This window comes from Genypterus blacodes, unplaced genomic scaffold (assembly GCF_046128005.1).
Source record: "Genypterus blacodes isolate CSIRO-AG114 ecotype Tasmania unplaced genomic scaffold, CSIRO-AGI_Gbla_v1 ptg000498l_1, whole genome shotgun sequence".
NCBI lineage: Eukaryota > Metazoa > Chordata > Actinopteri > Ophidiiformes > Ophidiidae > Genypterus > Genypterus blacodes.
The window spans coordinates 1-22500 of record NW_027467257.1 but is presented as its reverse complement, the minus strand read 5'-3'; the positions used below and the strand labels follow the sequence as shown (position 1 = coordinate 22500).

General features: G+C 48.8%; 3 protein-coding genes and 2 long non-coding RNA genes across 5 annotated transcripts in view; 3 read left to right on the top strand and 2 right to left on the bottom strand.

Moving 5' to 3' along the window:
- LOC142990285 (somatostatin receptor type 2-like) overlaps positions 1-2970 on the bottom strand; it is a 3881-nt gene extending 911 nt beyond the window's left edge. Inside the window, exons 1-4 of the mRNA XM_076140017.1 lie at positions 2918-2970; positions 2251-2776; positions 1495-1820; positions 1-1317 (exon numbers count right to left, since the gene is read on the bottom strand). The exon at positions 1-1317 is cut by the window's left edge and continues 911 nt beyond it. Coding sequence (XP_075996132.1) covers positions 886-1317; positions 1495-1820; positions 2251-2638 — 1146 coding nt within the window. The 5' untranslated portion in view covers positions 2639-2776; positions 2918-2970 and the 3' untranslated portion in view covers positions 1-885. The remainder of the gene's footprint in view (positions 1318-1494; positions 1821-2250; positions 2777-2917) is intronic.
- Positions 2971-3057: 87 nt separating this feature from the next.
- On the top strand, positions 3058-11183 carry LOC142990287 (uncharacterized). The gene is made up of 3 exons (XR_012960769.1): positions 3058-3134; positions 7772-7813; positions 10869-11183. It is a non-coding gene; the product is annotated as an uncharacterized LOC142990287 (long non-coding RNA).
- On the top strand, positions 5790-7717 carry LOC142990284 (uncharacterized). Its single transcript, XM_076140016.1, has one exon. It carries the CDS (start codon positions 6267-6269, stop codon positions 7536-7538), a length of 1272 nt encoding a protein of 423 aa, XP_075996131.1. The 5' UTR covers positions 5790-6266; the 3' UTR covers positions 7539-7717.
- Positions 11184-12857: 1674 nt separating the features above from the next.
- LOC142990286 (somatostatin receptor type 2) lies at positions 12858-14477 on the bottom strand. The gene has a single exon (XM_076140018.1). The coding sequence runs from the start codon at positions 14132-14134 to the stop codon at positions 13109-13111; it is 1026 nt and encodes a 341-aa protein (XP_075996133.1). The 5' UTR covers positions 14135-14477; the 3' UTR covers positions 12858-13108.
- A 6065-nt stretch (positions 14478-20542) lies between these two features.
- LOC142990294 (uncharacterized) lies at positions 20543-22296 on the top strand. The gene is made up of 3 exons (XR_012960770.1): positions 20543-20626; positions 21780-21897; positions 22199-22296. It is a non-coding gene; the product is annotated as an uncharacterized LOC142990294 (long non-coding RNA).
- The last annotated feature ends 204 nt before the right edge of the window (positions 22297-22500 follow it).

Here is a 22500-nt window from a genome sequence, read left to right as displayed (position 1 = left end):
AGGGACAGAGTGACATAGAGTGACAGAGTGACAGAGTGACAGAGGGACAGAGGGACAGAGGGACACAGAGTGACAGAGGGACAGATTGACACAGAGGTGAGGTTAATCGTACAGATTTTGTCTTTCAGAGCTGCAGTCCACCATCAGATGACTTCACACAGCAGGGCCGTCCCTCTGATCTGAGGACAGGAAGTCCAGGCTGTGAGTGACACTCTCTGCTGTGAGTGACAGTCTGAGCTGTGAGTGACACTCTCTGCTGTGAGTGACAGTCTGAGCTGTGAGTGACACTCTCTGCTGTGACGCCTCCCCATCAATAATCCAACATGTGGAGCTCATCAGTGTGACCGAGCGATGACATCATAGTGCTTCATCAGTCCAGACTCATCAAATAAAACATCAACACAAAACTCAGCTACACACGGGGGGGGCTGAGGCCCGGGGGGGCTGAGGCCCGGGGGGGCTGAGGCCCGGGGGGACTGAGGCCCGGGGGGGCTGAGGCCCGGGGTGGCTGAGGCCCGGGTTGTTTTGTGTAAAGAGATAAAGGGAGAGTTAAGTCAAACATTCATGGCCCTGATGTGTTGAACCCTCCTGTAGTCTAGATGTTCCTCCTCAGCAGGTCTCACTCTGCTCCCACTCTGCTCCTCTGCATGTCAGCGCTCGTCTTCATGTTCTGCTTCAGTCACGATCTGACATCAGGACAAACATCAAAGGCGTTTTGAGTTTCCCCCTCTTTCCCAACAGATCGTTGTGTAATCACTTGGTCTTTGTCCCTGCGTGTCCACGAGCGCCGGTCGCTGACATCGTCCTCCCCCGCCGTGTTTGCTCACAGGTCACTGTCGCTCAGCCCAAACGCTCCGCCCCCTTTCTGACGCCGTTCCTCCACCCTCAGATGCTGGTCTGGAGCTCGCCGTTGAGGAGCGCGGCGTTGTGCGTCTCCAGGTTGGCGTTGATGATGATGGCGTCGTTGACCATCCTGCTCCTGTCGGCACGGCTGTCGCTGCGCTCCATCTCGTCCAGGCCCGCCACCTTCTTCAGGCACAGGACGTTCTGAAAGCTCTTCTTGAAGTTGTCTGACAGGAAGGCGTACAGGATGGGGTTGGCGCAGCTGTTAGCGTAGCCGAGCACCACCACGAAGTCGAAGGTGCTCTTCACGGCCGAGCTGACCTTGATGGAGCCGGTGACCGAGGTGACGTTGAAGATGTAGAAGGGCAGCCAGCAGAGGACGAACACGGCCACCACGATGGACACCATCCGCGTCACCTTCCGCTCCGAGCGCTTACGCTTGCTGGAGCCCACGCGCATGCCGGACGACTTCACCTGGACAGAGACGGAGGGACGCATGAGTCAGAAAGTGGAAGTGGAAACATGCAAATACAACACAGAGAGCAGGAAACATGGCTGCTTCCTGTCTGCTCAGTCTCTCAACCCTGAACCTGGTTCATACAAACATGAGGCTCATCTGAGATCTGAGCCTTAATGACATCATGCTGTCACCTTGACGATGATGAGCAGGTAGCACAGACAGATGACCGTCAGCGGGAGGAAGAACCCCACGAAGAAGGTGTAGAAGATGAAGGCGTTGTAATAGACGTCCTGGGGCTCGGGCCACATGATCCCGCACACGGGCACCTTGTCCAGGCCGCTGAAGATCATGGTGGGCAGGATGACCAGCAGAGACACGCCCCACACCGTCAGGTTGATCAGTTTGGCCACGCGGGGCTTCCGCCATTTGGTGGAGCGAATGGGGTGGACAACAGCCAGGTACCGGTCGATGCTCATCACCATCAGGCAGAAGATGCTGGTGAACTGATTCAAAGAGTCTGGGAGAGGAGGAGGAGGAGGAGGAGGAGGAGGAGGAAGGTCAGATCATCAGTGCACCATCAACTCTTTAACTGGAGAATGATCTCATCATAGAACAGAGTGTCATGTGAGTGCGTGGCCACAGGGGGGCAGATCAGGGCCTTCATGCCCGGACATGCACGGCGCCCTCCTGTGGCGTGTTCCAGCACTTTAACAGTGGCGGTTTAATGGTTAAGTTAAGATTTACTTTGTGGCTGAAACATGAGGAGACACAAATGATTCATTAGAGTGAATTCATTCTATAGTTCAAGGGAATCAAAGAGAACACAGGAGTCATTTAAGGCGGTATTGTGCGTTCTGAGGGAGGGGTTTGTGGATATTCGACCTCCTCACACCTCTCAGTGTAAGAAAGCATCACCTGCCCTCTTCCTCCTGGTCTTCATCACCCACCTACAGTCATGATGACGCGGCACAGGGCCTCTCCAAAGGGCCAGTGCACCAGAGCCAGCTGCATGGCGATGAAGGGCAGGCTCATCATGCACAGCACGTCGGCCACCGCCAGGTTCAGGATGTAGATGTTGGTCACCGTCTTCATCTTGGCGTAGCGCAGGATCACGTAGATGACCAGCGCGTTGCCGCACAGCCCCACGGCGCACACCATGAAGTAGATGAAGGTGATGACCACCGAGCTGGTCTTGTCCTGGTGAGGCTCCCTGGTCTCCGTCAGGTTGAGGTCCGGGTCTGACTCGTTCCCCTGGAGGAAGCTCTCGTAGATGAGCGGCTCGGGGGCGGAGGCGTTGGGCGAGGACGGCAGGAAGGGCCACGGATCCGAGGCCATGACGGAGGTTGTGGGCGCCGCTGTGGTGCCGGAGCGGGTCAGAGGTTTGGGGGTCCTGGACTCTGAGGTCTCTGAGGGTCAGGTCTGTTCCAGGGTTCTCATCTAAGTGGAAGCAGCATGTATCACATCACATCCCACCTGCAGAGGCACGGGGAGAAAACGGAGGTTTGGCTGTGAAACGCAGAATTATTCATTTGACACGTAATCATGATGAACCATGGCAACAAGCAGGCACAGACACATGCTTCCTGTCACCAGCTTTATGTAACTGCTCCTCACTTCCTGTAGAAATGAGTACGGAAGGTACCAGCGCTGGAATTTGGGTCAATAGATCTGTGGAAATCTAAACGGTTGACTTAGATCAGTTTATTCACTTCTCTACAAAGATCTTTTAAAGGATCCTCAGCACGTCTGCTTTCATCACAGCTGGGACGGAGAGCCCAGGCCCACTATCGCCGAGGACGACACGGCAGAGACGGACGCACGGCAGCACAAGGTGAGGAACCACGTCAATGTCAAACAGAGTCAACGCTGAGGTTTCCCAATATTCAGCTGTGACGCAGCTTTGGAAAGTTTACAACCAGACACCAGCAAGAATCAAAGCTTCTGATACCAAAACTACGCATCTCCTCTTCTGCTTTATAACTCAATCCACTGTGTGTGTGTGTGTGTGTGTGTGTGTGTGTGTGTGTGTGTGTGTGTGTGCACCCTCCACACGCATGCATACATGTATCTGCGTGGGGGGGGGGGATGTTTATTTAATCGACCTCAGGACAAACAGCTCTGACAGCAGCTGGACGCAGAGTGACAACAGTCCAAAATCCAGCTGTCGGCGTGTACCTGAGGTGTGATTGGTCCACAGCAGGGCTCTTTGGACCCTCCCCTTTCTCATGCTGCTGGGTTCAACGCTCCATTCCCCCTGCACTTTGCGTTTCCTGCCGCTGGACCCCCTGATTAAAGGGTGAACGGGTCACAGGAAGCTTTGCATCAAACCTAATGTCTTGATGCTTCATTTGTGACGTGTGATCACATCAGGCCGTCTGAGTGGACGCCACACCGGGACGGGACCGTTTGTCTCAGAAAGACCAATGTTGTCAGTCAACGCCCAGACATTCAACTCACAGATAGAGCGGCACACAGAGCTGCAGATCTGCTCTCCTCTGGACTAGTAAAGGTCGCAAGGACACTTTAGTGTAATCTTGGGTTGCGATGATGTGAAGATGAAGGAAGGAAGGATCTCCGCTGACACTGTCTTTGCTTGTATAATAGGGTTTTATTATACAAAGTACAGCATCATAACAAGCACCATGGAACGCTTGTGAGGGACTCTGCAGCCGGAATGAGTCGCTCCCCAACTCTGACTTTCAGACGTATTTATACAGTTGATTGTCACTCAAGAAAAGACCCGTTCAGTGGATATTGACAAACCACCTGGGACCCCTGTAAACACTACATGACCATATTTGGTAATAGTTCACTTTTATAACGGCCATAAACTATTAGCCATAACTGTTATCTATATGTCAGCTGTTTAAGCCCAAGGTTCCATTTCCATTTCCATTCCTTGTCCAGTTCAGTCCACTTTTGCTTTGTCCATTGTCAGCTGTAAGGCCTTCCCTAGTAGAATGAATATATGTTCTTATTGAGATACGAGATATACAAGCAAAATATACCACAACACAAAGAACTAAACTCTCCTGATGTATTATATGCAATGCTGGCTGCCGGAACAAGCTCAGTAGAACAAGAAATACCCTCAGGGCTTAAGTGGTTAAACACGATAAGGCTGAGCTGAGCCTGAGCCGAGCCTGAGCTGAGCTGAGCGGATTTACATTAAAGAATGATTTAATTTCAATCAGCGTTGCGTCATCACGGCACAGCGGGATGTTTTCACTCAGTGATTCCCTTTCATTTGTTAATGCATGAATGAATAGTTTGTTTTGTCCCAGTGACTCCTTCCTTTAGCTCAGGTAACATGTTTGAGTGTTTGAGGTGATTGATCTCAGATTAAGGCGCAAAATCGAAATAAAGTGCAGATCTGCGGGATTCAGTCCGCAGAGACAATTTAACAGAAAATGTGCGTTAAATTTCATCTCTGTCTCTTTTCCGTATCGTTACTTACTTCTAAACTGTAAACTTCTTCATCTTCATCAAGTCCTTCACGTCCTTCAGCGGGGAAATGTGGAATCCAACCGCGGGGAAGCGGCGCCGACCTGCTGGAAAGCTGCATCCCGCATCCCGCATCCCGCTCCCTGAGGATCCACCTGCACCTGCGCCGCGCCGCGCCGCACCGCACCGCACACACTCAAGCAGGGCGGAGACGCGCTCAGCTCATCTTCAACCTCCGAAACGCTCCGCACCTCTCACCGAAACTTCACCAGAGACAGAGTGAACCGAAGACAAGAGACGAGAAGACCAGAGTGAGCTGATCAGTGAGTGAGAGAGAGAGAGAGAGAGAGAGAGAGAGAGAGAGAGAGAGAGAGAGAGAGAGAGAGGAGGTGAGGGAGGGAGAGGAGTAGAGAGAGAGAGGGGGGGGGGGAGAGAGAGAGAGAGAGAGAGAGTCAGTCTGGTGTCATTTGTCTCTTTTCAGTTTGTGTCTCTTCCCTGATTGATCAAACAGAAACAAAGTAAACTCGCCCGTTTATCCGTTTCCATCAATGGAAATGAATTCTTCCCGTTAGCAGCTTCATGTTTATTCACTCACCTCAAGCAGAACAGATCAAATCAAGATCCAAGCAGCAGTCAGGTGGTCTTCAGGTCCCACACACACACACACACACACTCTGAGGATGTGGTCCAGATGTGGTCCGTGTGGTCCGTGGCCTCTCCTCTGTCTTTATAAAGGAGGAGATCTTGACCTCCGTGAGAACACATAGCCCCCCCCCCTCTCCCCCCTCGACCCCCCGTGTGAAACAAAAGTCTATATTTATATTCCACATGATGATGAGCGATGAAGAAGGACTGGACTTTCTCAGAGAGGATAAGATGGTGGGGGGGCGCAGGGAAGCATGTGATGGACCCCTTCCATGAGGAGATAAAGTCCAGTCCGGTCCAGTCCAGTCCTGAGGAGGAGCAGGAGCAGCAGGAGGTGCAGGTCCCTGTTTGCTGTGCTGCAGTTGGAGGTCAGCAGGTTCTCTGTGAGTTTGTTCCACTGTGACCCCAGAGTGAGTTCACCTCACAACGCACTTTCATACATGCAGGAAGTTTGAGGCCAACACACACACACACACACACACACACACACTCACAAGGCCTTCTGTTCACATTACCCCTGCAGGTGTGTGCAGTTGGAGTATTGTCAGTTTCCTCGTGCTTTGTTGGAACTCTCACTGACACTAATCACCTCATGAATATTCATGAGATTAAAACCAAACACACTGATATCAATCTAGAGGAGGGAACCGCAGCAGGTGGATGAAACCACAGGAACGTTTCCATCATGTTCTTCAGAGGCGCCAGTGTTCTAACGGGACTATAAATGAGATGATGTCATCGAGCCACTGTGGGAAGCTCCATGAAGAAACCCCATGAGACGATGTCGTGTTTGATGACATCATGTTACGTATCTTAATAAAGGCCAGGCTGATGATGGACGGACTTCTGTGGGAATAATCAGAGCGAGAACAACATGACAGAGCAGAATGAAGACCTGAGGAGGAACATCCTGGAGGAAGAGTCCAGAGCAGAGGAAGAGTGCAGAGTCACTGAGAGGGAATGTGATCTGAAGCTCCAGGAGATCACTGGAAGGCTGGAGGCCGAGCAGGAGGAGAAAAACACCCTGAAAGAGCAGATTGATGACCTGAGGAAGAAGATTCTGGAGGTGGAGTACAAAGCAGAGCAGGAGAAGAACGCCTTGAAAGAGCAGAACGATGACCTGATGAAGAAGATTCTGGAGGTGGAGGTAGAGTGCAGAGTCACTGAGAAGGAATGTCACTTTAGGCTCCAGGAAATCATGATCAAGTTTGAGGCTGAGAAGGAGGAGAAGAACAAGTTGAGAGGGCAGAATGAAGACCTGAGGCAGAAACTTCTAGAGGTTCAGTCGAGATTCGAGGTAGACCGCGAAGTCACAGAGAAGGAATGTGACTTCAGGCTCACTGAAATGACTGGAAAGTTTGAGGCCGAGAAGAAGGAGAACAACAACTTGAGAGAGGAGAATGAAGAACTGAGGAACAAAGTTATGGAGGTTGGGTACAAGACAGAGCAGGAGAAAGCCTTGAGACATCAGAACGATGACCTGAGGAAGAAGATCCTGGAAGTGGAGGTGGAGCGCAGAGTCAGTGAGAAGGAATGTAATTTCATGCTCCAGGAAAAGAGTGGCAAGTTTGAGGCTGAGCAGGAGGAGAAGAACAACCTGAGGGAGCAGAACGAAGACCTGAGGAAGAAAGTGATGGAGGTGGAGGTAGAGTGCAGAGTCACTGAAATGGAATATCATCTGATGCTCCGGGAAACCACGGAAAAGTTGGAGTCAGAGCAGGAGGAGAAGAACACCTTGAGAGAGCAGAACGAAGACCTGAGGAAGCAAATACTGGAGGTGGAGTTCAAGGCCGAGCAGAAGAAAAACAACTTGAGAAAACAGAACGATGAGCTGAGGAAGAAGATTCTGGAGGTGGAGTTGAGAGCCGAGGAAGAGTGCAGAGTCACTGAGAAGGAATGTCATCTGAGTCTCAAAGAAATGATTGCAAAGTTGGAGGCGGAGCAGGAGGAGAAGAACACCCTGCGAGAGCAGAATCAAGACCTGAGGAAGAAGATGAGGCCACTACAGCAGACAGCGGAGTTTGGGGAGCAGTTGAAAGTGATTTGTGATGATTGGGAGAGGAACAAATCAAGAACTCTAGCAAATGAAGCTCTTTCCAGAAGCATGGCGTGTTCTGTTCTGGGTGGAGCCAAGAGACTTTTTTAAACTGCATGAGAGAAGAAGAAGATGGTGGTTCCTCCGCTCAGCTCTGTGATCTACAGCTGAGCTTGAACATTATTAACGTGATGTCACATGAAATCAACCAATAAAGCACAAAACACCTGAAGGAGACCTTTGAGTCTTTATTGAGTGTGAAGCTGTGGTGCTCGTGTGTTGCTTTCTTGTCTGCTGCTTAATCAAGACTGAACAATCTTACTGTTCCTGATTTCTGACTGCAGGTCTCCTGAACAACGCCATGAGATGCTGGCTGCCAGAATGAGGTCAGTAGAAACACGTCAAAGTATGTATTAGACTGTTTTCTGCTTGTTCTTAAACCGATAAACATTTAAATCAAGTGTTTGACAGACAGGAAGCCAGTGGGATCGTGTGATCTCCTCTCCTGGTCTCGGTGAAGACTTGAGTAATTCTGGCACATCCGGTGTAAATCTATGTGTCGTCTGCATAATCATGGCAACTTATTTAGTTGTTTTTGATGATCCAGTGGTGGCATTTAGATGCTGAACAGAAGAGGCCCCAGAATGGAGCCTTGGGGAACTCCACATGTCATTAAGATGTGTTGTTACCTATGGACACAGAGCAGACCCTGTCCTTGAAGACTCAAACCAGTTTAATGCTGTACCAGAAAGTCCCATCAGTTTTCAAGTTGGACTAGTAATCTATAGTGATCAACTGAACTTTTGCCTCCGTCCATCTAAGTGGCTGTCATTGCAGACATTAAGCAGAGCGTCTCTGTGTCCCAGCTGTGGTTGGGCCAGAGTGGAAAACATCAAAATTGTTTCGCCAACAACTCTTTCTGTAACTTTACTGAGAAATGGGAGGTTTGATATGGGCGCATATGATGTCATACCTCCCACTGTGGGAACGAGTGGAAGGCAGGAATATCCACGAGAGGATGACATCATGTTATGTAGCTTCATTATGATGGACGGACGTTTGTGAGAACAATCAGAGCAAGAACATGACGGAGCAGAATGAAGACCTGAGGAAGAACATTCAGGCTCAGCAGCCTAGAGTTGAGTTTATGAAGACTGGGAAAGAAACAAATGAAGAACTCTAAAAGATGAAACTCTGTCCAGGGAGCTGTGGGACTGCAGCTCCTTCACTCGGCTCTGCTAGCATGAAAAGAGAAGAAGAGATAAATATTGAAATACTTCAGCACAGCACACGTCTTAGAGAATGTTCCCATCACTGTCACAGCTCCTGTCAGTGCAGACAACACCCACAGTGTGTGTGTCTGTGTTTGTGTGAAGACATACAAAGGCAGAGCATGCTGGGAGAGAAGACACAAAGCAGCAAAGAAGCAGGACCACAGCACGACAACGAGACGAGGACACTGACCCACAACAACCCTTCTCCTCTCCACCACCACAGCAGAAGAGCACATAATATCCAGCAAAAGTCTTTTCAATAACTACAGCTTCTCGGCGTGTGGCTCATCCCTCCTCCTCCTCCTCCTCCTCCTCCTCCTCAGTACATCAGTTGGACGTTCTGGACCGCAGGCACAGAAGAAGATGAACGCGCCGCCTTCACGCCTGTGGCAAACATTCATCACCTCTAAAGTCTTCTCAGCCTTTCAGTCGCCCAGACGAGTCCCTGCTTCCCCGTGATGCAGGTGTCGCTGTGCAAACGTGTGAACTGACCTGAGAATCATAAAACCCAAATCATTTCCTGCATGGATGAACCTTCATCATGTGGACATCCATGGCTTCAGGCTCATGTGTGAGCGTGCCACTCATGACCATAATCAAGCTCCACGCTTGATTAGGTAAACATGACATTAGTAATCCTCATATAATACGCACTCACAATAACTTGGTCGCCGTGGCAACGCGTATGGTTGCCAAGTCTGGTGTCCTACAGTGTAGATATCCAATATGTCTGCACCAATGTCACTGAGGGGAGAGAGCCCAATAGAATTGTCTCCTGTTGTTTACTGTAATGTTCCCTGAACCCCGACCCCCCCACCACACACACACACACACACACACACACACACACGTCGACCTCTGCTTGACCCCAGACGGAGAACATTCACAGACGGTTTCGCCACCAGCCTCCACTTCAAAAGCCCAGTGATCATTGACAGTGAATTGATTGGAGTCTTGTGTTTACCTTGCGTGCCATCTGACAGAGCGACCTCAGAGCGACGCTGCCGCCGCTCTCTGGGCACAGCAGCAGCTCTGGATGTTTACTGCAGTTATTTCTGGATGAAGATGTGAAAGCCCTATGGGAGCAGCAGAGATGGAGCTTGGTCCTTATCACTGTGAGAGTCGGGCCTTCATCTCAACCCCTGCACCTAAAAACAGCTCCTCCATAAACCTCAGGCCGCTCTGTTTACTGCTCTATGCAGAGCTCCAGTGGGAAGCTCCTCCTGAGAAGAACTGAGAAGGATGTTTGGCCACAGAGTGAAGTGGAAACTGAGATTATGGAAAAGAGCAAACAGATGTACAGCGAGAGGACACAGGAGGAAGAGGACCTGAGGGCGGAGCTCCACTGCTCTGCTGAGGACTCCTTGAGCAAGACGCTCCGCTCCGCTCAGAGGCGTTTGGCCCTTTGTGTCTGGCTGAGCTCGGTCACGCCCCCTGGTGGAAGCATGATGAAGGGCGTCCAGACTCTGGAGGGTTCTGATCTCATGTGAACCGTCCTTATTAAGTTGTTATGCCAATCAGGACAAGAGACAAAGATTCATTTATGAGATTAATGAAGATTCACACGTAACAACCAAGAGAATGAAGAGAGCACAATCAGATAAGATCTTCATGTCTGATTCACAGCACTTCAGCTTTCAGTTTGGACCTCAAGTGTGTCTCCATTAGTGTCCTTCTCCTCATCAGCTCTTCATCTTCACAAAGTTTGACCTCTGCACTCTGTTTGATCTTCACTTTGTTCCGATATGAGCTGAACAAAATCCCTACAAGCAAAACCTTCAACCATCTGGACTCTAACATGAGGTGTACTTCTTTTTACTTTTCACTGCGTTTGTCTTCAACAAATCCCCCAGACGAGACAGAAAGCAAACAAAGCAACGTGAAGTATTCAGTCAGAAGTGTGTGGCACATTATAGTTTCTATTCCTAACTTCAAATGTGTCGCCTCTAATTCACTTCAGCTTCACCGTTACACTTCTAACTACACACCAGCTTGGAATTGGAAGAATCTGCACATGAGTGGGGCTAAACTTTGTCTTAGGGCACTCCCTTTAGCCCGAGGTCAAAGGTCAGAACTTCACACTGGAGTTTCATAGCAGGTTTACGCCTTTGTAGCAAAACTGGTAACGCTTCCTGTCTGCCGCTGCTTCCTTCCCTCACACCTTTAGAGAGGATTGAAACGGGAAGCAAAGTCAGTAAAGAGAAAGAAGAGGTGATGAAGATGATGATGATGAAGTGAGGAGGAGGAGGATCAAGAGAAGTGAGGAGGAGACATCAAAGACCAAAACTGGGTATGTAAATCGTCTAATTGGCCTTTATTGATCTGTGCCGTTAATCACCAGGAACACACACACACACACACACACACACACGTACACACACGCTCTCAGGGGTGCCATCAATAATCTTTACTGAGGAACCTCTCAGGCACTTTGCATCTGGTCTTAATTACCTGTGGAGGATGAAGGCAGGATCAGACGGAGAGAGGAGGCCCAATGAAAGTCACTGCTGTCTGCCTGCGCTTTAATTAGGACCACACACACGCCGTGCACACACTCACACACTCATGCACACACACACACACACACACTCTGTAATTAGCTTGACCTTTTAATGCAGATCGACCTGTTGCGGTGTATTTTTCATCAGGTTAAATTAAGCAACCTGATTAATATCACGCCTTCTAAACGTTTAAGGTTAAAGGTCAAACATCATCCGGCTCCTCATTTGTTTTTCCTACATAGAGAGCGTACAGAATTAGATCCATGTCACAGTGTGTGTGTTCATCTTTGGTTGAACCTTTCCAGTGGACGCCTCAATGTGAACGCTCCAGATGTGTTGTTGGTATTACATGCGGCGCTGACTGCCAGAATGAGCCCAGTAGAAGAAGAAACATGCAGTCAGTGATGTCATAGACTCACACTCCTATTACTCTAAGTCACATTCTTCAGCCACTTTAAATCTTTGAAGACGGTTTGGCGTTGAGCTTTATTAAAAACAGACGCAGACGAGTCTCAGGCGGCCGACCTGACATTTACAGAGTCTCCCTCAATCCCAGAGCGCCGAGCCCAGGATATCACAGCATCTGGAGGCCACGGCGAGGCTTCGTCTGCTCATCAGACAGACGGACGCCCCCAAGAACCAAACCTACCTCAGAATGATGCTGCTGCTCCCTGCTCCTTATCTCACAACCAAACTGTAAACCTGTAGCTTCCTCCCTGAGGCGGTGGATCTGAGTGGTGGCGTCTCTGTGGCGGATGTGAGATGATTGGTTCTGGACTCAGCAGCATGCGGCTCATGGACCTGAGACGTCTCACATGGTGTCAACTTTATTCACAAGTACACAAAGTAGACATAAGTACTGCAGCATATACAAGTGTGTGTGTGACAGCTGGGCTTCATATAGACAAGCATGAAGGGAAAGAAGATCACAGCCTGCTACAAAGCTCCTATCACAATAAATATGACCTCACCCTCACTTCTTCTTCTGCTTTGTTATCAGGATGAAGGCTCTGCTGGTGTCTGCTGGAACCAAATGGAACCTGACTAACAAGAAGGTGAGGACAATACATTGTGCGCTCTTGCTAAGACACTTAAAGCATGCGTGCGTGTGTGTGTGTGTGTGTGTGTGTGTGTGTGTGGTGAGATGGACTAACAGATACACTTTAGCTCTGATCATGTACACACACTAATCACTTCCTCTCTGATGATTGTCTCTAATTAAGTGCTTTGAAAGTTTGGGTCTTTTGTAGTCATTAAGCACACACACACACACACACACACACACACAGTCACACACACACATCCTGCCCCGTGATTCCGTTCACACTCCGCCTGTCTGCATGTTTACACCTTGTCCTTCCGCTGCCTCGTTCCAGCAGCTGTGGTGGAATCTGGCGAGCGGAGAGGCGACACACACACACACACACACACACACACATAGCGGGTCTGTGACAGAGACAGATTGTTGAACGGATCCGACCTGGCCAGAACGTGAAGCGGTGTGAGTGTGTGTGTGTGTGTGTGTGTGTGTGTGTGTGTGTGTGTTCTGTGAACAAAGAACGCGTCGGGTACAACAAGTGTTCGGTGGAATCTTTGTTTGAGTGACATTTAGCAGGTTTGGGCTCCTTGTCTCCTTGTCTCCTTGTCTCCTTGTCTCCTTGTCTCCTTGTCTCCTTGTCTCCTTGTCTTTACATCTTCCCTTACAGCCTGACAGCAGATGTCCATGTCGGCTCTCAGCTCAGCGTGTTTCCCTCCTCACACACTGAAACATTTCACCCACAGAAGCACATTTACAACAGAAAGGTTCAAAATTCGATGTGAAAAACCCATAAGTGTCCATTAAAGAACGTATACTCAGTTCTGTTCATGTATGTACATCCCACGTCACGTCTTCCTCTCCTTCCCTCTACGCCAACACGCTGACGTCCCGCACCACGGTGTCGTTCAGGTCGTAGCGCTCGGTGTTGATGTTGCACTGCATGCTGGGAGATTGCTTGGCGGCCGGGCAGAGGAGGGTGCGGAAGTGGCGCCTGAAGGTGTCGGAGAAGCAGGCGTAGAGGATGGGGTTGGCGCAGCTCCACGAGTACGAAAGCAGGACCACGAACTCAAAGGCCTGGGCGAAGGTCAGGACCAGGCCCGTCTGGTACAGCGAGCAGAAGTTGAACGTGTAGAACGGCAGCCAGCACAAGCCGAACGCCAGCACCACCGCCACCACCATCTTAGTGACCTGCCGCTCCAGCCGGTGGCTCTCGGGGTTCGCCGCTGTGGCTCTGAGTCGCTGGCACCTCAGGGTGAGCAGCAGCGCGGCGTAGGAGGCCGTCATCACGGTGAACGGCAGCGCAAAACCCGCCACAAAGGTGTAGGAGAGCACGCCGAGCCACCAGCCGTCAGAGCCCAGGTCCGGCATGCACAGGCCTCGCTCGGCCGAGAAGTCGAGCGCCATGGGGAGGATGGTGAGGAGCGACACCAGCCACAGGAACGCAGACACCATCTTGGCGCGGCGCGGCGTTCTCCAGGAGGCGAAGCGCAGCGGGTCGGCCAGCGCCATGTAGCGGTCGATGCTCATCACGGTCAGGCAGAACACGCTGGTGAACTGGTTGATGCCGTCCAGCACCATCACCACTTTGCACGCCGTGTCGCCAAACACCCAGCGGTTCTGGAAGTTCTGGCTGGCGATGAAGGGGAGGCCCACCATGAAGAGGCCGTCGGCCAGAGCCAGGTTGAAGATGTAGACGGTGGTGGAGGAAGTCATTTTGTCCAGTTTTAAAATGGCGATGATGACCAGGGAGTTTCCTGTCAGGCCCAGGACGCAGACCAGCAGGTAGAGGATCGCCATGGCGATGCCAAATCCATCGATGCCTTCGTCCAAGTACACATGCTCGCCCCCGTAGGTCCGATTGAAGTCTATGTCAGAGAAGAGGGAGGCGTCCATGGTGCCTCAGAGTCAAACTCAGAGTCAAACTCAGAGTCAGACGCTGCGTTCAAGGCTCAGCAGCTCCTCAGGCGAGGTTGTTGAGGTTGGTGTTTCTGTGGAGCAGCAGATACGGGTCCAGACCCATGTGCCCTCTCCTCTCCCTCTCTCTCTCTCTCTGTCACGCACAACACACACACGCTGGCGTAAACACACGCGGCGATGCACAGCTGGGTTCTGCCTCTGAGGGAATGAGAAGGAGCGGGACGCTCGGCTGGACGCTCGCCTGTCTCTCTCTCTCCCTCTGTCTCTCCCTGGGAGTCCTTTTATATCTCTTCCCCCCACAGAGCGAGGAGTGTGTCTGCTGGCCTGTGTGTGTGCGCGCGCGCGTGTGTGCGCGTGTGTGTTTGCCCTCACACCCCCACGGTTCATCGGTCTCCAGAGATTGTGATAAACTCCAGCTTGGCTCACGCCCCTCCTGAGCGCTGCTATGCTGTTTCCAGGGTAAAAGCCCCATCTGCTCCACAAGCTCCACTCTCTCTCTGTTTCTAGCTCTCTCTCTCTTCTATGTGTCTCTCCCTCTCTCTGTCTTCATTAATGTTGGTACGGCGAGAGAGAGAGAGAGAGAGAGAGAGAGAGAGAGAACCAGGGTCAGTGCCTGGTCTTGTCCTCCGTCACGCTGTCTCTGCTCCCCTCTCCTCCTCTGTTTGCCCCCCCATCTCTTCTCTGTTCTCCTTCCTCCACAGTTCAGTAGGGGGTCATATAAGGAGCGGGACTCAACCTAAACACACACGCAGAGACACAAACACTATCTTGTCGCTGGGGCCACCCACCGTCCTGTGCTGCTGACAGGAAGGAGAAGCCTCGCTCTGTTTTCTCAGGCCTTCGTTTTGGACATTTGGACTTTGCCTCCTGGTCCAAAAAGATGAGCGATAAGAAGGAGGTGACGGGGGGACAGGTGAAAGTTGAAAGAGGAAGGAAGGAAGGAAGGAAGGAAGGAAGGGCTGAGGGAGAGGGAGAGGGGGAATGTGGGAGTGGATACGGGGGCTGCGGAAGATTAAAGACCCTGGATGAGCGATGACCTTCGTCCTGTTGCCTCTCCGACACGCATTGCTGGAATGCCGCAGGAACGTCCCCCAGAATTCCCAGTGGGCTTTGCCACCCACCACAGCGCATCAACACTGCTGCTCAGCTCCACCCAAAGCTGATCAATAACAATAATCAAGCTGAGGTCTGGCCCAGTTTCCCCCCTGCAGACGCTGAGCCTCAGTGATCAGGATCAGTCAGAGGATCCTGAAGGGAACCATTTCACACAGCTGTACAATTTCCGGGATTACGCCCAAATTAGGTCACTGAGCCTGGTTGATGAAGTCCTGTCGCCTCACAGACCTCCTGATCCTGAATCCATTTAGTCCCGCATGTAAACATCTTCCACATGTTCCATCATTACACAACACATCATCTACACTCATGTGGTTCACAGTGTACGGCTTCATTTGTCCCTCATCACAGTGAGGACGTGTGTGTGTGTGTGTGTGTGCTTGCATCATCTTTTATCCAGTAAATGTATAGAGCGGCTCCATACATCATTACATGCCACAGATTCCCACTGAGCCTCCTGGACGTGCGCTCCAGCGTTTCACTGTTTCCAATTAAGGGGAGAAATGCCTTTGTAGTCTGGAGTCCTGATTGGGTTGCAGCCTGACCCCTCCACCCCCCTTCCCCTGGAGACCAGCACTTGGCTCTCCTCGCCGGCCTCGACCCCCCGTAAAAAAACCATCCCTCAGAGCGCTTTGTTTTGCCGCGATGAATTTGGAGACGTTGGACAGCTTCAAATTTCACAGGCGATATTTCACCGTCTGCTGACATTCTGGCGTCCACGTGGAGCTGAACATCACAGGAGGAGAAGGAGGAGGAGCCACGTGGAGCTGGACATCACAGGAGGAGGAGGAGGAGGAGCCACGTGGAGCTGTACATCACAGGAGGAGGAGCCACATGGAGCTGAACATCACAGGAGGAGAAGGAGGAGGAGCCACGTGGAGCTGGACATCACAGGAGGAGAAGGAGGAGGAGCCACGTGAAGCTGGACATCACAGGAGGAGGAGGAGCCACGTGGAGCTGAACATCACAGGAGGAGGAGGAGCCAGGTGGAGCCGTCACGTCATAGCCCAGTAGGCAGCTCAGGTTTGATTGCCTTGATGACCCCGGATGAAACATGAATCATCACCATTCCAACAGTAACTGGTTCTGTAATTCCCCTTAAAGAAGATGCAGATGGAGTGTGGAATGCCTTTAATACACGAGGACACGGGGGGGAGACTAATGTGGAAATTCCACCTGGCTCATCCTCCTGTTTACAATTTCTGGGTCTCAGCTTCTTCTCATCTCTTCTTTGTTTCCCGTCAACACCAGAGTTACTCAAGATCCTGCTTTCCTGTTATTCTCACATATGTCAAGCAATGAACATGGCACGATTGGGTTACAGTCACAAGAACAAATGCTCCATAACATCTGTGTGTCATTAGTATGTGTGTGTGTGTGTGTGTGTGTGTGTGTGTGTGTGTGCGTGCGTGTGCAATGAACCTTTAACAATATTTGCATACATCATTGATCAATGTCAGGTTTTGTTGCCAGGCCCTTGGAAACAAATCAGAGTTTCTCCTCTCTCCAACACTCGATAATCATTTCAGAAAATCCATCAGAAACAAGCAGAAAGGCCAATTATGAGCGATGATGTCATCTCTGCAGCGTTTCCAACAGAACACACACTTGATTTTCTTTATCATATCTCACACTACAAACTTTTGAATGAATGAAGTTATTGTATTTTGTGAGTTGATACTGATTCAATATGAATGCATAATCTCTGAATACTTCATACAGATAAGCTACAGCAGCTATCAGCCTGCATGTATGAATTCAATATGAGCAAACATGAATATATTCATGGAATCGATGTTCTATTTGCTGGGAGCAGTGAGGGTCTTTCATAATGGATTCAAAGAAAAATGCTTCATCAACCCTCAGTGATTCATGAGGAGCGGCAAATGGAATCCTGGAGTCTTATTATGTCCGTTCATTCCCACATGAAGCTTTAATGACACACTCTGCTCAGCTCATACCAAACACACTCCTGATCCACATGTGCTCTGCTCTCTGGACACGGAACCCAATGCTTTACCATGTCATCATAATAGATAACATATACATGCAGAAGGCCAGCACACATACACACACAGCATGGCAGGCAGAATCACAACAACATAGAGCTGCAGCTTGTTGATACTTGATTACGTTAAGTACTACGTAACTTTCACATCCACAACAAAAGAGTGAAAGTTGGGTTTGTTTGTTTTTTGCTGAATTGTGATTTGTGTATCTAAGCCTAAAGGGGCCATCTGGGGTCAAATCAGATACAAAGTTCAGTTGTTTCCAAGCTTCTGTGGCTCTACTGAGAAGTTCTGTGGTGTGAAACTCTAACTGTTATTATTAAGATGCAGGAATGTCAACAGGCTGGGTCAAACTTTCTGGGACACTTTACTAATAATAATCCACGTAAACATCTTGGGGTGAATTTATAGCAGTGTGTGGATGGTGAACGCTGATGACCACCACATGTGTGTTAAAAATCCTGGATTGCACAAACTCTGAATTCCATGTTTAGCTTAGCGGAGGATGAGGCTGAACAACAGAGCAGCAATTCTGGAAACTTCCACTGGGAAGGGAAGAATTCCTGAGCAACATCCCCCAAATCTGTTCGTTGTCAAAACATGGATAAACAACCACACATGTAAGCAGGCCCGGCCCTTGGCCCGGCCCGGCCCTTGGCGCCCCGGGCGACCGCCCGGTTCGCCATCTAGTAAACAGGGCGCCAAACTGCAATCCACACAAAGTACATTTAAATAAATATGTCAATAATTATTTTGACTTCTGGTCTGAATCTGTGAGATCATGACCTGTCACCCTGAACCTGACCCGCTGTTTACAGTGAAAGGTGGGGGGAGGGGTAGCGGCCTGGCTGCATTGTGCGTCTACAACTAGAATAAGATGACTTTATGATGCACAACTTCACTACATAATCAGAGCTAAACCCAGGTGTGTTCTGATACATGCCTAAAAGCAAAAACGTGATGTCCGTGATTTTAGCCGGCAACGGACGTTCCCGGCGCCCGCGCAAAACTGGTTCTGGGCTAAATATCGTCCCCCCTGTAACCCCTCTGTAACCAGAGGTTTCAGGGGGAGTTAGTGGGAAGGGAAGAATTCCTGAGCAACATCCCCCAAATCTGTTCGTTGTCAAAACGTTGTCAAAACGAACAACTCCCCCTGAAACCAGAGGTTTCAGGGGGAGTTACAGGGGGCAACAGACCCACTGGTTATGTCGGACAGTGATCCCGGTGGCCGGAAATACTCTAAAGGCAAAAACTTGTTGTCCGTGATTTTCACCGGCAAGCGTGCCGGCAACGGACGTTTCCGGCGCCCGCACACGCAAAACTGGTTCCGGGTTCTTGGCGCGCATCATCCCCACAGTGTCACGCACGCTTGTTGTCAATAAGATATAAGAAAAAGTTTCATAATGAAAAGGTCAAAGCCCTCGGGTGCTGCTCTTAGAAAGCGACAAAAGGAGGAGGAGGAAAAACGGGCCCAGGGTAGAGGTATGTCAGTCATTGTCTTAAATAACAATTTAACATGAAAATAGCGTTAGCTTCTTAGCTTGCTTGTAACTTGTTGACTCCCCCCACAACATCCATGAGTGGATGTTGTGGCCATGAAGCTACTATGCAACAGAGCGGGGCAAAGCTACAAACTATGATTTTAAAATAAGTACTCACTTCAGATACCTACAGATACATTTGCATAAATCCTTAGTGTCACATAACCACATTAATTTATGCAAGACTAGAATTGTGGCCTGTAGCGTATAAAAATATATGTAACCTACTTTTTTGTATAGATGCACTGAGAAAGTATCTTCAGCCACAACAGGCACCTGCAGAAGCTGCAGCAGACAATCCTCCAGTGTCTTCTTCACCTACTGAAGAATGTAAGTGCATGCATGGTGCATTTAATATGAACAGTTATAATTATTTACTACTTTACTACTTACTTTATCATAATGCCAATGCTTTGCTTAGCTGAGAGAAGCTTCTCCAAGCTTAAGCTCATAAAAACTATTTAAGGTCCACAATGTCTCAAGAGCGCCTAAATGGACTTGCACTTATAAGTATTAATCAAGAAGTGTCCAGGCAGCTGTCGTTTGATGCGACTATTGATGCCTTTGCTGCAAGGAAGTCCAGGCGTGTACAGTTGTAAGCATTTGTTGTTATGGTAAAGTTATTTTGTTAGTTAAGGGACTTTCTTTTTTGCACACTGTTTGCGTTATGTGTGAATAATGTTACTGACCACCAGAGTTTACAAGAAATCTAGATTTGTATTAGTTTTGTTTTTCAATTTTTAATATCATACATGACTCTACATAATTTGACATAATTTCAGTTTGCACAAAACAATTGCACTGCACTCTACTTTGCACTGTTATTTATTTATTTATCTTTTTATCATTCTTTGTTAAGTTTTTATAGGTTGTGTGACATGTTATTAATATAAATACAAAAAAGGAAAAAATATTTATTTGTGTGTCATTGCTGGTTTGAATGAGGGGGCAGGGGGGCTACACTTCACTCCAATCTACACTTTCGCCCGGGGCTCCAAATCACCCAGGGCCGGCCCTGCATGTAAGCACACGTGCACACAAAGACACACACACACACACATGCACAACTCTCCTCCAACACTAATATACATATATGTGTGTATAGACAATATAATTTACACATATACATACAAGAACCTATTGTTTTTGTGGCTTTTTTAATGTTCTATTAATTTCATTTTATTTGATCAAAAGTCTTATTTTATTGCTATATATGTTGCATTTATCGATACGGTTACCATGGTTTAATCTCAAATCCCTCATTTCCTATCCATCTTTTCTCTTTTCTCTTTTTGTATCCTCTTCAGGCAGTCGATCCCAGGGCTACACACACCCACACACACACACACACACACACACACACACACACACAGGTTATTAATCCACCTTGGGCTGCGTGTTTGAAACCTGGAGCACCTGAAAGAACCACACGATATTTATATATTTATTTTAAAACATATATTACATATGAATTTTATAATTTTCTTAAAGAAAAACCAAATTATTCCAAAATGATAATATTTGGATAAATCTTAATTTCTATTATAAATGAATACATAACTTATATTTAATTATATTGTGTTATCATTCAAATATATTTGTATTATTCACAGAAACGGAACATTCTAGAAGTTTATGTGTTCACTGATTTCTCTGTCGGTCTGGTTGAACCAATGAAAGTACCTCGTTGCTGCCGATTGACTAATAGAGTGCGAGTAGGGGCGGGGCTTTGTGCTGTCACAGACACGTTGACCGGGAAGCAGGAAGTAAATACAGAGGAGTCGAAGTGCGGCTGGAAACAAGTGAGTAAAGCTCCACTAAAGCGTCCATTTCAATAAAACTTTAACTCTGAGCCAAACCAAACTCCTCCGTGTGTCTGCTGCGCTTTGATAGCGACACAAAGCGGCGTTTGAGCCCCATGTAACCGTGTTATTGGCCCAGCAGAGAGTCAGTGAGTTAGCCGGCTCGCTCTCATTTCGTGTTATCTCTTCGGTTGTTTCGTAACTTAAGTAACTCACACGAAACACAGTTTACTACGAGAACTGAAGCACAAACGGCGCTACAGTGCAGGAGTTTACATTGAGTGTTGTGAGAGTCCGGGACAAACTAACAGTTCACTAGTATAGTGAGCAGTAGAGACGCATATGAATGAAACTTAGAGCGGGTTTAGCTGTGTAACTCCTGGAAACACCGCTCTGTGAGGCCTAAACACAAACTCTGTATGGGACTCAGTTCACGATTGTTGTTATTGAACCTATTTGAGCAAATGTTATATCCTGTTATGCTTTATAAATGTATATAGCGGTGTGTATTTGTAGTGTATATATCGGTTTCCGGTTCCGGCGTTGTGCAAGCGGCAGCCATCAACGGTATCTCTCTCTTTCGGGTATTTCCCTCGAAATAAATGTTTTTTCTTATCTTATCTTATATGATGCTGAGCTTTCATTGCTGTTCTCCTTTATCTGCATTAGGAGGCGCTAAAGAGCACCTGGTGTTTTAGTTCAGCTTTTGTTTAGTATTTAGTCTCTGGTTAAGACAAATAGTTTAAACTGCTCCATAATTGTCAGTTACAGTAGCAGCGGTGAGTTGAGACGCCGTTTTGGTTTGTGTGATGCTGTGGTCCCTGATTGGACCAGGATGTGGATTTTCTGAGCAAACAGGATGTGCCTGGCTGCTCTGTGTTTTGAGCAACAGGTGGTTGTGTGTGTGTGTGTGTGTGTGTGTGTGTGTGTGTGTGTGTGTGTGTGTGTGTGTTTTTAGAGGGAAGCCACGTGTACACAGACGGTCGGGATCAGGGCGCTCCTCACATTCTCAAAGCAAACAGGCCCAAAGTCTGTAAAGTCAAATATTTGAACCTTGTCATACTAACATCAAACATACAAGCTGCAAAACTGGAAAAAGGCATGATGTGAACGCGTGTGTGTGTGTGTGTCTGTCTGTGTGTGTGTGTGTCAGGTGTGGGACCATGCTGTTGGGCTACAGTCCGGTGACCCAGGCCCTGCTGGGGACTCTCTTCACCTGGGGCCTGACCGCTGCAGGAGCCGCCCTCGTCTTCGTCTTCTCCAGCCGACAGGTATCAAACAGAAAATTGATTCCTCAAAGTCATCGATCATTTGAATAGTGTCTTTTTGGTGGTGGGTTATCATTAATCAGAGCGAGCGGCTCTATCACCTCAACGCTTCCTTCCATGGAGCCGTGATGTATGTGGACGTCAGGGCCAAACTGCACTGAAGCCTCATATTGACCGTCCAGATTGTGTTGTCGTGTTGGGACTCTTGGGACGGTGGCAGCACGGATCGATGCGTGGGGCTGAGGCCTCACGCCGTCAGGATGTTGATCCGCCTCATCTTTTCTGCTCTCTTCTCCTCTTTCAGAAGCGGATATTGGATGGAAGTCTGGGATTCGCTGCTGGGGTGAGTGAGCGATGAATGCACACACACACACACACACACACACACACACACACACACACACACACACACACACACACACACACACACACACACACACACACACACACAGGTGGTTTATGCTGTAAGTGTGATGCCGGTTAATGATGATCATAAATAGAAATTATTTAAAGAAGGAATTAACATAATATTTAAATGAAACAGGCGTGTGTCATACATGTTTGCATGCGTTAAGTGTCACATGTGATGCCTCTGCCGCTCACGCA